General features: G+C 36.1%; 1 protein-coding gene and 1 pseudogene across 2 annotated transcripts in view; both read right to left on the bottom strand.

Moving 5' to 3' along the window:
* LOC132168516 (putative receptor protein kinase ZmPK1) overlaps window positions 1-2,267 on the bottom strand; it is a 4,131-nt pseudogene extending 1,864 nt beyond the window's left edge.
* A 5,280-nt stretch (window positions 2,268-7,547) lies between these two features.
* The window catches only part of LOC132170773 (G-type lectin S-receptor-like serine/threonine-protein kinase RKS1), an 8,340-nt gene continuing 3,503 nt past the window's right edge, over window positions 7,548-12,384 (bottom strand). Inside the window, exons 2-7 of one of the 2 annotated variants that reach the window (XM_059581875.1) lie at window positions 9,687-9,815; window positions 9,075-9,283; window positions 8,736-8,946; window positions 8,409-8,646; window positions 8,056-8,206; window positions 7,548-7,975 (exon numbers count right to left, since the gene is read on the bottom strand). In XM_059581875.1, coding sequence (XP_059437858.1) covers window positions 7,676-7,975; window positions 8,056-8,206; window positions 8,409-8,646; window positions 8,736-8,946; window positions 9,075-9,283; window positions 9,687-9,815 — 1,238 coding nt within the window. In that variant the 3' untranslated portion in view covers window positions 7,548-7,675. The remainder of the gene's footprint in view (window positions 7,976-8,055; window positions 8,207-8,408; window positions 8,647-8,735; window positions 8,947-9,074; window positions 9,284-9,686; window positions 9,816-12,384) is intronic. The other variant, XM_059581876.1, reaches the window with a different exon arrangement.

Below are 12,384 nucleotides of genomic sequence, written 5' to 3' on the forward strand. Positions count from 1 at the left end.
CCACTTTGACCAGAAACTGCATCTTAGCAGCATATTCACCAGCCATATTGGGATCTATCATGTCTTCAATCCATGACTCTTTTGCAGTGGTTCCAATGTTGCCGATTTGCTCCCTCACCAATGCGACCAATCTTGTATGCTCCCTCACCCCTCCGCTGTAAGAGCTATGCACAACTGTCGGGCTCTTTCCAGTAGCCATCTCCAACACAACGATCCCATAACTGTAGACATCCACTTTAGAAGTGATGAGAAGATTGTAAGCCCACTCAGGAGCCATGTACCCTCTAGTCCCTTTCATCTTTGAAAAGCTTGAATGATCAAGCTCACCTCTATTTAGCAGTTCAGACATACCAAAATCTGCAACTTTCGGTTGATAATCAGAGTCCAAGAGTATTTTCTGAGGCTTTACATCACAATGCAGCACCCACTCTAGGCACTCATGCAAGTAAGCGTGGCCTTTTGCCGTGCCCACTGCAATTTCAAACTTCTTTTCCCAATCAAGTGCAATATTAGAACTAAGATTTTCCGTCAAGGATCCATGCTCCATGTACTCGTACACCAGAAGCCTGTGCGTTCCCTCTCCACAAAATCCCCAGTTGTCTATCAAGTTCATGTGGTTAAGCCTCCCAATTGTGTTCACTTCTGCTAGGAACTCTGCTTCTCCTTGGTTGGCATCGCTAAGTCGCTTGATTGCACATACCCGCTGATCAGGCAGTACACCTTTGTATGCTATTCCCCCAGCACCTCGTCCGATCACTTCACTGAATCCCCTTGTCGCCTTTCACAGCTCAGCAAAGGAGAACCGCCTAAATCGAGATGTCAAGAGATATCTCTGTTCAGCCGGGCGTGAATGTTTGTCAGTCCTGAACAAGAAAAACAACACCAACAGAACGCAAGTAATCTCTGTACCTCCGACTGCAGTGGCAAACCAAAGCAAAAGCTTCACCTTCTCATTTTCATACGTTGTTTTTACTTGCTTAGGAGCTTCATGTGAACATTCCAACTTTGATTCTTTATCTGGCGTCTTGGTATGGAAAAGACCAACTCGAGGTAGTCGTAAATAGAAGTTTCCTGCAACATTTGGCGTACGTTGTCCGTTGAGAAGCATGAACTTGGGGAAACAATGATAGACACCTTCATCAGGGTTAAAACGGAACTGGAACCCTTTGCAATCTCACCTCATCAAGCATCGTTCTTCGCAGCCTGTAAAATTTAGATTACGCATGAACTCTATATCAGAGCCATAGAACTCAACATCAGCTAGCTGAACAAAACTGGACCCATCCGTTTGATTGCAAGAGATATTGAATTCTGGCTCACACCCATAAGACAAGTCAGTTAAATCCTTCATCTTGAAGCCCTTTAAGCAACCACATCTCCTGCCAGAAGCATGATCATAATGACACACACTATTGGGTCCACAGATTCCATGAATCTGGCATGGGAGAGACAACGCTTGCCATGTCAGAACCCAATCTGTCTCTTGCAGGCTGTACAATCGAAGGTTGCCATCAGGATCAACCGTCAATCGTCTGGGAATCATCACCACACCAAAATCAGCTGCTTGGAATGCAAAATTGTCAGATGACTGGAAATAGCCAGAGATGTTTAGTACAGCATCTCTACTAGTGTTGTGCTTGATCCTTCCAAGTAATCCAGGGTCATTAACCCATGGAGTAGGCCAGTAGAGACTGGATACTGTTGGACCTTGGTAAAGCAGGCGGAGCACATTTTCATCATCAAATTGGAGCTTATAGTAGCCAGAAGAATAGTCAAATTGGCTTTTTTTGGGGATGAGGCTTGAAACCCTGGTTAGTTTTTGTAGAGGAAGAAGAGTGTCTAGGTGAATCAAAGCTTTGCCAAATGACAACACTCTGATCATCAGAATTATGAAGAATAAGATTTCCTGTGATTAGGAGTTGTAGTTGCAAATTGGAGGCATCTAATGAGGTCGAGGCTGCAGGTGTACTCCAAATGGTGTTAGCAGCAGAATTTGTTAGGATAAAGCTGCCATCTTTCAAAAGTGAAAGCTTTGAGCCTCTTCCATCAACAGGGTCATCTCGGTTTGCCATCCAAACAATGGTGGGAACTGAGGATTTTGTGAACCATATGGCAAAGCTGAAAGCATTATCCCCAACAGAGAAAAACCCAGCTGAGAAATGTCCATTTGCAGAAACCAAATTGTCGCTTGGTTTCTCAACAGATAGAGATGAGCCTCTGAGAATGTCAAATGTTTTAGATGCAAATAGAGGAGGAGATTGCAGCATACACAGAAGAAGGAAGAAAATTGAGATATCCTTTAGATATATGAGAGGTTGCACGATACCTTTCTACTTTCTAATTCTTCTACCCACTGTATATATAGTTAAAGAAAGCATTGCTCCCTATCCCATATATGCGCAGTCCAAGTCTTTTTGGGATGACTAGGGAAACAAAAATCAAAGACGATCGATTAAAGCTGCTTGTTTAGACAAGCTTGAGGAAATTTGTTTATATACAGATAGTAGAATTTTAAGGTCTTTTTTCTTCTTTTTCTTTCTCTCAACACTGAGAGAAATCAGCGCTAGAAAAGTCCTGTGTCCAAGTATAAATACTCATTCATCCAAAAGACTAAAAATTAAAATTTTAAAAAGTATAGTCAAGTTACAATAAAATAAGTTGAAGTATATGCTTGCCTTGTTTGAAGGGGAATTGGGGGGCAAAGTTCTCTGTAGATGGGCTGTTTCAAAGGCTTATGTTTTAAATCAAATTGATAATAGGTGTTGTGGGATTTTTTTTTTCTGTTTCTTTTTTTTTAGACCATTGATGTAGATTTTGTTGCCAAAATAAAAAATAAAAAACTTCATTTAACCCCCTGAATTATCATTATTTTTGCAATGTTCTTCATAAAGTTCAATTTTTCTCAATTTAGTTAATGTATCCAAAAAATAAATATTTTTTCTAAAAAAATGGGGGTATTTTTGAAATTTTGTTAGGATTTAATGGAATGGGACATTGAAAAAAAAAAATTATAAGTTCGATACACTAAATTGAGAGGTTTTATACTTTAAGGGGTATATTGCAAAAGGGTGACAATTCAATGGAGGTAAGTGAAATTTTCCAGAAAAAAAAAAGAAAAAGAAAAAAGATCAAGGTGATATCTCTATCACGCTAAGAAGAGATAAAATGAGATTTCTTATTTAGTAGGAGAAATTATGTTTTATCCGCCAAATTAACATCTTTTTTTCACCTAAACTTTTAAGCTTTAAAAAGTGACATGGTGACCTAATATACTACAAAGAACCTGACAAAAGCTTTGTTGATGGGTTAAGGCTCTAGTCATCTGACCATGATATACTCGAAATGGTTCGGCACCATATAGGCCACCAGGTAGTTGTGTTATATTTGTTATCTTTTGAAGATAATGAAAACGAAGATGAGTTGAATGATGATGGTGATAGGCAATGGTCTAATAGGAATGATCCTTTTTGGTCTGGGGTACTTAGTAATGATGATGATGCTTTTGAAGTCCATGACGACGAGGAGTTAGACGTCGATGATAATGAATGTCATGAGGTAGAAATTGATGCAAAAGGGGGTGAGGATAGAAGTGATGGATGTCATGAGTTAGAAATTGATGCGGTAGGGGGTGATAGAAGCAATGTGGGTGATGGGTCACAAATGGTTGCGTACAACAACTCAAATGTTGATGACACCTCAAATGCAGGCACATCTAAGGATAAGGAGGTTCACTCATTCTCATAATCATGATGATGATGATGATAAGCCATATGATTATCTGAGTAATATATTAGAGTCCCCCCATGGTAGTGATGAAGATGTGTCATCCCTACCTAAATGTGTGACTAGGTGTCACACATTCGAAACAATTGACTTGATTAATCCAAAAGTGGAGAATGGACATAGATTTTCAGATGTGTATACATTCAGAGAAGCTATTAGACAATATAATGTATTAAGGGGGAATTGAAGGATATAGTTTTCAAGAAAAATGATAAGGATAGGGTGTGTATAGTGTGCAAAAATAGTAGTTGTGAGTATAGAGTATATGGGTGTCAGGTGAAGGGCGAAGAGACATTCCAAGTAAAGTCTTTGAAGCCGAAGCATTCATGCTCGAGGCGGTACAAGAATAATATCATAACTTCTACTTGGATAACTGATAAATTAATGGGCGAGTTTAGAACCTAACCTAATTTGCCAATAAAAGCCCTCCAAGAAAAGGTGAAAGATAAGTGGAATGTTGATGTGAATGATAGAAAGCTTTATAGGGCTAGAAGAAAGGCAAAGTCAAAAGTATTTGGAAAGTTAGATGAACAATACCATCGATTGTGGGATTGTGCTGCAACTATTAGGAAAACAAATGTTGGTAGCTGTGTACTATTGAGGGTTGAAAGACCAATGTTTGAATTGCTACCAAGATTCCAAAGGATGTATATCTCCTTAGCAGCCATGAAAGCAGTGTCACGTGTCCTCAATCAGTTCTATTAGAAAGTACCTAGAATTACGACACGTAGCGTTTTAGATGTTAGCCTTTTAGTGAAATAATTAAAACATATGAGTTTTATTTGTAATGCATTGAATTGTCTAAATGAAAAAAATAAAAGCTTTTCAAATTCTCTATTTTCATCTTCTCTTGCTTTATGTTTATATCTCAATGTGAGACAATTAAAACGTATAGGCTTTATGTTTATATCTCAATTGCAACACGTGGCGTTTTAGATGTTAACCTTTTAGTAAGACAATTAAAATATAAGGGTTTTATTTGTAATGCATTGAATTGTCTAAATGAAGAAAAAAAAACAAAAGCTTTTCAAATTCACTCTTTTCATCTTCTCATGCTTTATGTTTATATCTCAATGTAAGACAATTAAAACGTATAGGTTTTATTTGTAATATATTTAATTGTCTTAACGAAGAAAACAAAATGTTCACAAATTCTCTCTCTCTCTCTCTTTATTTTTCTCTTAATTAAGAGAAGAAAATAAAATTTGTTGTTGATAATATTTTAAAGACTTTTTGACTTAATTATATATAAAAAAATAAAAATAAAAAAAAACCCGGCGCGTAGTGTGGGCTCTAAGCTAGTACTACTTAACGTGGAAACAACACTAACGAGGAAACAATTACATAAAATAATTATCACCCTAGAGCTTTATTTCTCCATGTCAAGAGAGGATCGCAAATTAAGAAATTCAGAAGATGAGCTCAATTAGGCCGATTATGTCATCAATTTTGGAGATCCAAGCTTCATATACAAAAAAAATGGTGCACATCCATTACAAAATTCTAGGCAATTACATCACAGTATAAAAGTTGCACTTATATTGCAATATCAATCTGTCAAAGGCTTAGTGGAAGTGGGTCATTATAAATCTATAAGCTATCTTGGGCTTATCTCAACTATTACATGGACACTGTTACCATTGCAGACTGGGAGAAATTTGCAGAGTCTTGTGAAATACATATCTTTATGAGATTGAAACCACATTCCTCTATACTCCTCTCATGGCAGATCATATTTCACATGCCCAACATTGAGATAAAACAATTCGCTATCTGAATAAAAATATACAATATTATTAAGAGAGCCAAAGAGGTATATTCATCATCTGAAATTGTTAAATCTCCAGTTCCAACAGCTTTTAGAACACCAACAAGCAGTCTAACCCGAGAAGTTACTACAATTTAATAACCTAAACTGCAGCTATTTATCCAAGAAAAAGAAAAAAGAACTTAAAACTATCGCTAGAAAAGATGGGAGACTATAATCTGACACACACAGAGGACTTACAGGAAGAGCAGAGTTGAAACAATTATCAATTCCTACTTAAACAAAAACTTCACACACATCATTTAACAAGCCACATTAAACTTCTGTTACAAAATGAAAAATATTTCTTTAATTCACAATAAAAGTTTTGGAATTTCCTTTAGAATCAACAAGAAAAACCGCATTCCAGATGTTTTTCCATAGATTAGTAGCTGTCGACACTCAAATTTGATGATAATTTTTCCAAACACAAAACTTCTAAGTTTTACTGTCCAGTCTGTCCATCACCAGTGGAATCATATTGAATATGCGTTGGAATCTATATATGATAAAGCTCTCATATTGTTTTCCAGGAACCCAACCAACCATTGGGCTTGGTATGTCGGTTATGTGGGTTCACTAGCCCATGAACCTTACAAAAACGATTGTTTTTTTTTTAAAATTAAATTGCTCGCTTTTTTCTTTTCTTTTTTTATTCAATATTGGGGAAGGAGAAAGGAAAATTACATAAAATTAAATTAAATAAATTTTTTTAAAAAAAACAAAAACAAAAACAAAATGGATCTTTATATAGGTTGGGAATTAGTAGATGAATGATGCGGCTCATAAAAAGAGATAGAGTCATCCTTAAAAAAAACAAATTTGCACACACTTGTTTAGCTCTTTGTGCTTCTGTTGAGGCTATTACGCAAGACGTGTAATTACAGTACTATTGAATATTTTCACACCTTCCTTATTTTATCACTTATTGGTTCAGTAGGTCATTTTAATTATAGAATGGCACTTCAAAAGAGGCAAATTTATTTGCTTCTCTGGTTCCTCTTGTGAATTGCTCGAGGCTTGTCATCCATGGTATTTCTCGAGGCAATGCTTGGAGAATCCTATTTTCTAAGAGAGCTCTTACTATCTAGTCTTGGTGTAAAACACCACTTTTGTAGCATCCAATATATATTTGACACATAAGCTAAAACGATTGTATGGAATATGATTGAAAACACATGATTTTTCAACCAAACCTACTCATCATCCCTTTCTTCTTCATTCTACTCCCTAACCAACCAACAACTCCTAAACCACCTCCACCCTCGACTGAATGCAGTCGCCAAAAACTCCATATCCACACTGGTAACCCATGAGTTGGGTCACAAAGAGACCCAGGTGAATCTCGGCCAGAGACCCACCGTGGGTAAGCATACCCATGGCTGGGTCTAGCCAAACCCAGCTATGGTCACAGTGACCCAGGCGGGTCTCTACTTGGACACATATGCTATAGTTTTTTTTTTTTTTTTTTTTTTTTAATTACAATACCTAAGAAAAATCCTCAAATTAGACACATTTGTATTTTTCTTTCTAAAATACATTTAAAGTTATTTAAAAAATTAAATTCATTAAAAAATAAAATAAAAATGCAAAATGCAAAAAATTAAATTCAGATTTTTTCTTCAAAGGAAGAATCCACATAAATCTGATATAATCATCAACTAAACATGCATAAAACAGATTATTTTCAACAAAAATGACGACATATCTGTTCCAACCACAGAGGTAGTAGATGACAACATATCTGTTCCTTTGGTTTCTAGCTCATTGCACTCTCTTTTTTCACCCTTCCTTTTGATTAGTCCTGTAATTGATGTGTTCTGTCTATTTTGGGTCTCCTCAAATGCCCAGTAAATCATTGCCTCTGTGACGCATTTGTTAATATTGTATGCTCTCTTTTTTATTGAACCAAGAAAATAAGAAACTCCCCACAACTTTTAATTTGACAATATCAAGCTCATAAATGCAAGAAGCCTACCTTTTTCAACTTAACAGTGTGCAAAGTTATAGTTATGCTACATCCAAGAAGTTAATCATATGCTGTAATAACATATTGGTGCACTGAACCTAACAGCCTATATATGGTTAGCGAGCATTAATCATAGTAATTGTTACTTCATTTACAGAACTAGCTCCTTCACTAATTAATCTATCTCTACTATTGTAAGTGTTCTTCGAGATAAATGCAGGTTGTTTTGGATAAGCAAGAGTTGTGTCATTACCCAACATCCAAACAACTGTTGACATGGTCGGCCTATCTGTTGCATGTTCTTGCACGCACAAAAGCCCAATTTGAATACATCTCGAAATTTCATTAGCATATTGCTCACCCAGTAATGAATCAACTATTTCCATGGCTTTATCTTCTCTCCATAGGTCCCAAACCTACAAACAAAGTAATCATCATTTTAGGTTAAAATAATATTACACTAATTTGATAAGCCATTATTTGCATGTGTTCTTACATGCCCAATCAAATTTAAGGAGGGACCATCATTATAATAAGCACTATTCTTTTTGCCAGTAATGATCTCCAGCAACAAAACCCCAAAGCTATATACATCAGACTTCACTGAAAATAGCCCTTGCATTGCATACTCCGGTGACATATAACCACTGCAGTAACAAAATGAAATTATCAAAGATAGCTCTATGTTTGGGCATTAATGTAGCGCATAAACTTTCTACAAACACAATAGAAAAGAGAATTACAAAGTCTTTTTAAACCCTTTGAATTTGTACTTTTAAGACATATAAGAATGGAAGTCACCTAATAACATGAAGTCTATAATATATCTTTATTTTGTAACACACTTACTAGGTTCCAACGACGCGATTTGTATTTGCTTCAATTTGGTCCCCTCCAACGATTCTAGCCATACCAAAATCTGCAATTTTTGGATTTAATGCATTGTCAAGTAGAACATTGCTAGCCTTTAAGTCTCTATGAATAATTCTTAATCTTGAGTCTTGATGAAGATATAAGAGCCCTCGAGCAACTCCACAAATAATTTCAAAGCGTCTTCCCCAATCTATCAATGACCTTTTTGTTTCATCTGAATGAAGAGATAAGAACTTAGAATATATGCTTATGTTTGTAATGGGAGACCATTTTGCAAGAAGTTTTTGTGAAAAGTATACATACGAAAAATGAAAAAGTCCAAGCTTTTGTTTGGCAAGTACTCATAGATTAACATCTTCTCTTCTCGATGAACACAATAACCTAGAATCCTCACAAGGTTCCTATGTTGGAGTTTAGCAATTATTGTAACTTCATTTTTGAATTCTTCAACTCCTTGTCCGGAATTCTTTGAAAGTCTTTTCACTGCAATTTCCTTCTGATTATCTAAGAGACCCTGAAATTAAAGTGCAAATTTCATTTAGTCATATGATGCACAGAAACATCAAGGATAAAAATCTGGTGCATTAAAACACATGAATTGAAATTATGCAAATTTCGAAACATTTTCAAGGAGGGTAGTACCTTATAAACTGAGCCAAAACCTCCTTCTCCAAGCTTGTTAGCATCAGAGAAATTATCTGTGGCTGCAACTATGATACTTAGATCAAAGAATGGTAAATCTGAACTTCTTGAACTTTCATCGAGCTCCCTTATACTACTTGGAGGTTCTTGAAGGTATGTTGAACTTGAGGTAGGTCTAAACAGATTTTTGCTTTCCCTGCTTCCTCTTCCTGTCATCAAACGTAATTACAAATATTTCAGGAGGCAATGTTTTTTCAATTATGAATTCCAACACAAAAAGAAATACATTAAAAGAAAATAATGAAACAGAGGAACAAAAAAAGCTGCAGAATTCTACCTTATAATTTTTCATTTTTATCATTGGTAGGATGAAATGAGTTGGGTTTATAGTTCTTCTGGTAATTGATTGATTATGGCAGTAAAAATTCTGACTTTCTTTCTTGCCTCCTCAGTTACCAAACTAATTATTTTTTAATATCTGATTATTGGTTTACAACATAAAGTCACCTTGACAACATTCATTAATTACCAGCCCTAGAAATAAAGAAATAGATGAATAGAAAAAAGAAATAAAAACTGGTTCAAATAAAATAGTGAAAATAGTTTACTTACCTCTTTTGTTCTTCATTACCAGCCAATATCCAATGGAGACCAAAAGAAGCAACATTACAGCAACAGAAACTATAAGAACTGCCAATATCTTCTTGCTCCTAATAAGGCCTTTTTTCTTTGAATATTGAGCTAAAATGAAAAGAAAAGAAAAGAAAGAAACTGTTAAAATATTATTAAATTTACATTTTTTTATCGGTTTAAGTTTTTTTGGGTTAAATTCACTTTACCCCCTGAAATTTCAGGAGTTTTTTAATTCGAACTTCAATGTGCCCCCCCCTAATGTTTCAAAAATTTTCAATTCAAACCATACGTTACTAATTTCTGTCTAATTGGACAAAAAATTTTTTTTTAAAAAAAAATTGAGGGTAATTACGTAATTTCATAGATTTCTGTCCAATTTGATGGAAATTAATAACAGAATGTCTGAATTGAAATTTTTTGAAATATTAGGGCGATACATTGCCAATTTTTAAACATTGAAGTTCGAATTGAAAAATTCCTGAAACTCTAGGAGGGTAAAGTGAATTTAACCCAGCTTTTTAAGATAAATTGTGATTTAACATGCTATCAAAGCAATTGTTTTCAGTACAAGAGAGTTTGAACTCACACATGAGGAGTGTGTCCAATATTAATTAAATACTTAAATTTACATTTTTTTTTTATTCCTATAAACTTTTAGTATAAATGGTAATTTAACATAAACATTATTTGTATTGACATTACAAATCGAAGAGGGTAATTGAACATAACAAGTAAATATTGATGAAAATTGCAAGAAAAAAGGGAGAGGAAGAAAGGAATATGGGTTTAAGAGAATGATTGGCATCTCCTATTATTAGGCTCTTTGAATTTTACATAAATTCAAACAGCCTAATAGATGAGATTGCAAGCCAAACTGTTCAGAACAAGTGAATCTTGCATCTTAAATTGTTTAGAGCAGGTGAACTCTATAGTCCCGCTTTCTTAAGTTATTTGAATTTTAATAAAATTGAGAAAATCTAATAACATGATCCTCATCCTAAGGGGAATGCATGAAACTGTCTTCATTATATCAAGATCAGATGGGGCATGTGTGACATATAAGTACAGAAAAAAAAAATAAGGAATACATTAATGCAAGTTTATAAAATCTTACAAAAATCCACTTGTTGCTGATGGGCTAGAATTCAAGTAAGATAAAATATATGATAGACATTCAGATAACATTTTCCAATTCAAAAAATAGTGATAAAGAAAGAGTTATAAAAATGGAAAATTACCTAGCACAACAGCATCCACACGTATATATAATTCTTGTCCTGCACTGGAGTAGACTCTAGTGTCCACCAAATCCCCGTGCCAAGCCAAGCACCCAATCCCTCCCCTTGTCTCGTCTGCACTGGTGTAAGCCGTACAAGAACAATTCCTCAAGCACTCCTACCTACACTCTCCAAACTCAAATTCATGTCCGCACGTGCTATTGAAGTATCCGATACCTTCACACGTGTCAACTTCACAAACCCTTCTCCACTGCAGCACGTGGATACTCCTTGCCTCCTCACACACCCGCTCGACCCGTCTCTCAAGTACCAATCATTGGTCGAATTGGCTTCAAACCCAGGTAAGCATGTGCATTGGAACTTGTCTGGATTGTATGGGTTGCAGTAACTATTTGGACCGCACTGTTTGCACATATCGCATGACTCTTTCGGAGCAGACCATGACACGAATCATCTAGCCTCGAGCCACGTGTACCGATCAACGATTCCTGATTCATTCAACACCATTCTAGTAAAAACTCTAGGGTCAGTTACATTATTCATAATTGTGACCTCATCTTGATTATTCACGTAAATGCCTTTGAGAAAAAAACTTTGATTTATTTCAGGTACATCGCTAAATCTTTGGCCGGTCCATGGTCTACCCCGCCACGATGGAGTTCGACCCTTGTTTAGGAACAATTGTGGGTACCCAATTGGGTCAATCTCAAATGAGCAGCTTCCGGTTCCCGGGTCATCTTTGGACTCCCAAGATGTTAGGTATCGGTTGAACCCGGTCCGCCGGTCCAGCCTAAGTTTCATCAACGGAATGATAGTATTGGTGGGATAGTCGAAACTCTACCATGTAACCCTTTGGCTGTCTCGTAGGACCAAAACAAGATTCCCAGAATCTAAGAGCTGAGCCATAGAATTGTTTGTGGTTAAGATTGAAGCGTTTGTAGACCAAATTGAGGTGCTTCGGTTTTGACTGTTAAGGACGAGGTTTCCATGGCTGTTGATGGAGAGGACTCCGGAGGTGTCATTGAAAGGGATGTCTCTGTTTGCCACCCACACAACGGTTTGTTGAGGAACTTTGTTATACCATATTCCGACGTAGCGGCGGCCATAGTTTCTCGGGCTGAAAAACCCAAGTGCGAAGGTTTTTCCTTTCGAAACTAGGATGTCACCGTCTTTAATGGGCTGGTTCGGGGAAATGGTGTCAAGGGAAATGCAAAATCGGAAAACTAGTAGGGAAAGAAGCAACGATGTAGTCAATATTAATTCTTTAGCTGGATTCATGGTGGTTTTTTCTGATGAAGATTATAGGTTGACCAACAAGATTGCTGTGTGTCGGTCGGATTGGGCTAAGATTAATGATCAAACTGAACTTGAATAGGGGTAATTAACAGAACTCGAAAGGTTCAGGAGTACTAAAGTCTGGGAAGTAGGTGAGATATTTA

The sequence above is a fragment of the Corylus avellana genome, chromosome ca2, assembly GCF_901000735.1.
Source record: "Corylus avellana chromosome ca2, CavTom2PMs-1.0".
Taxonomy (NCBI): domain Eukaryota; kingdom Viridiplantae; phylum Streptophyta; class Magnoliopsida; order Fagales; family Betulaceae; genus Corylus; species Corylus avellana.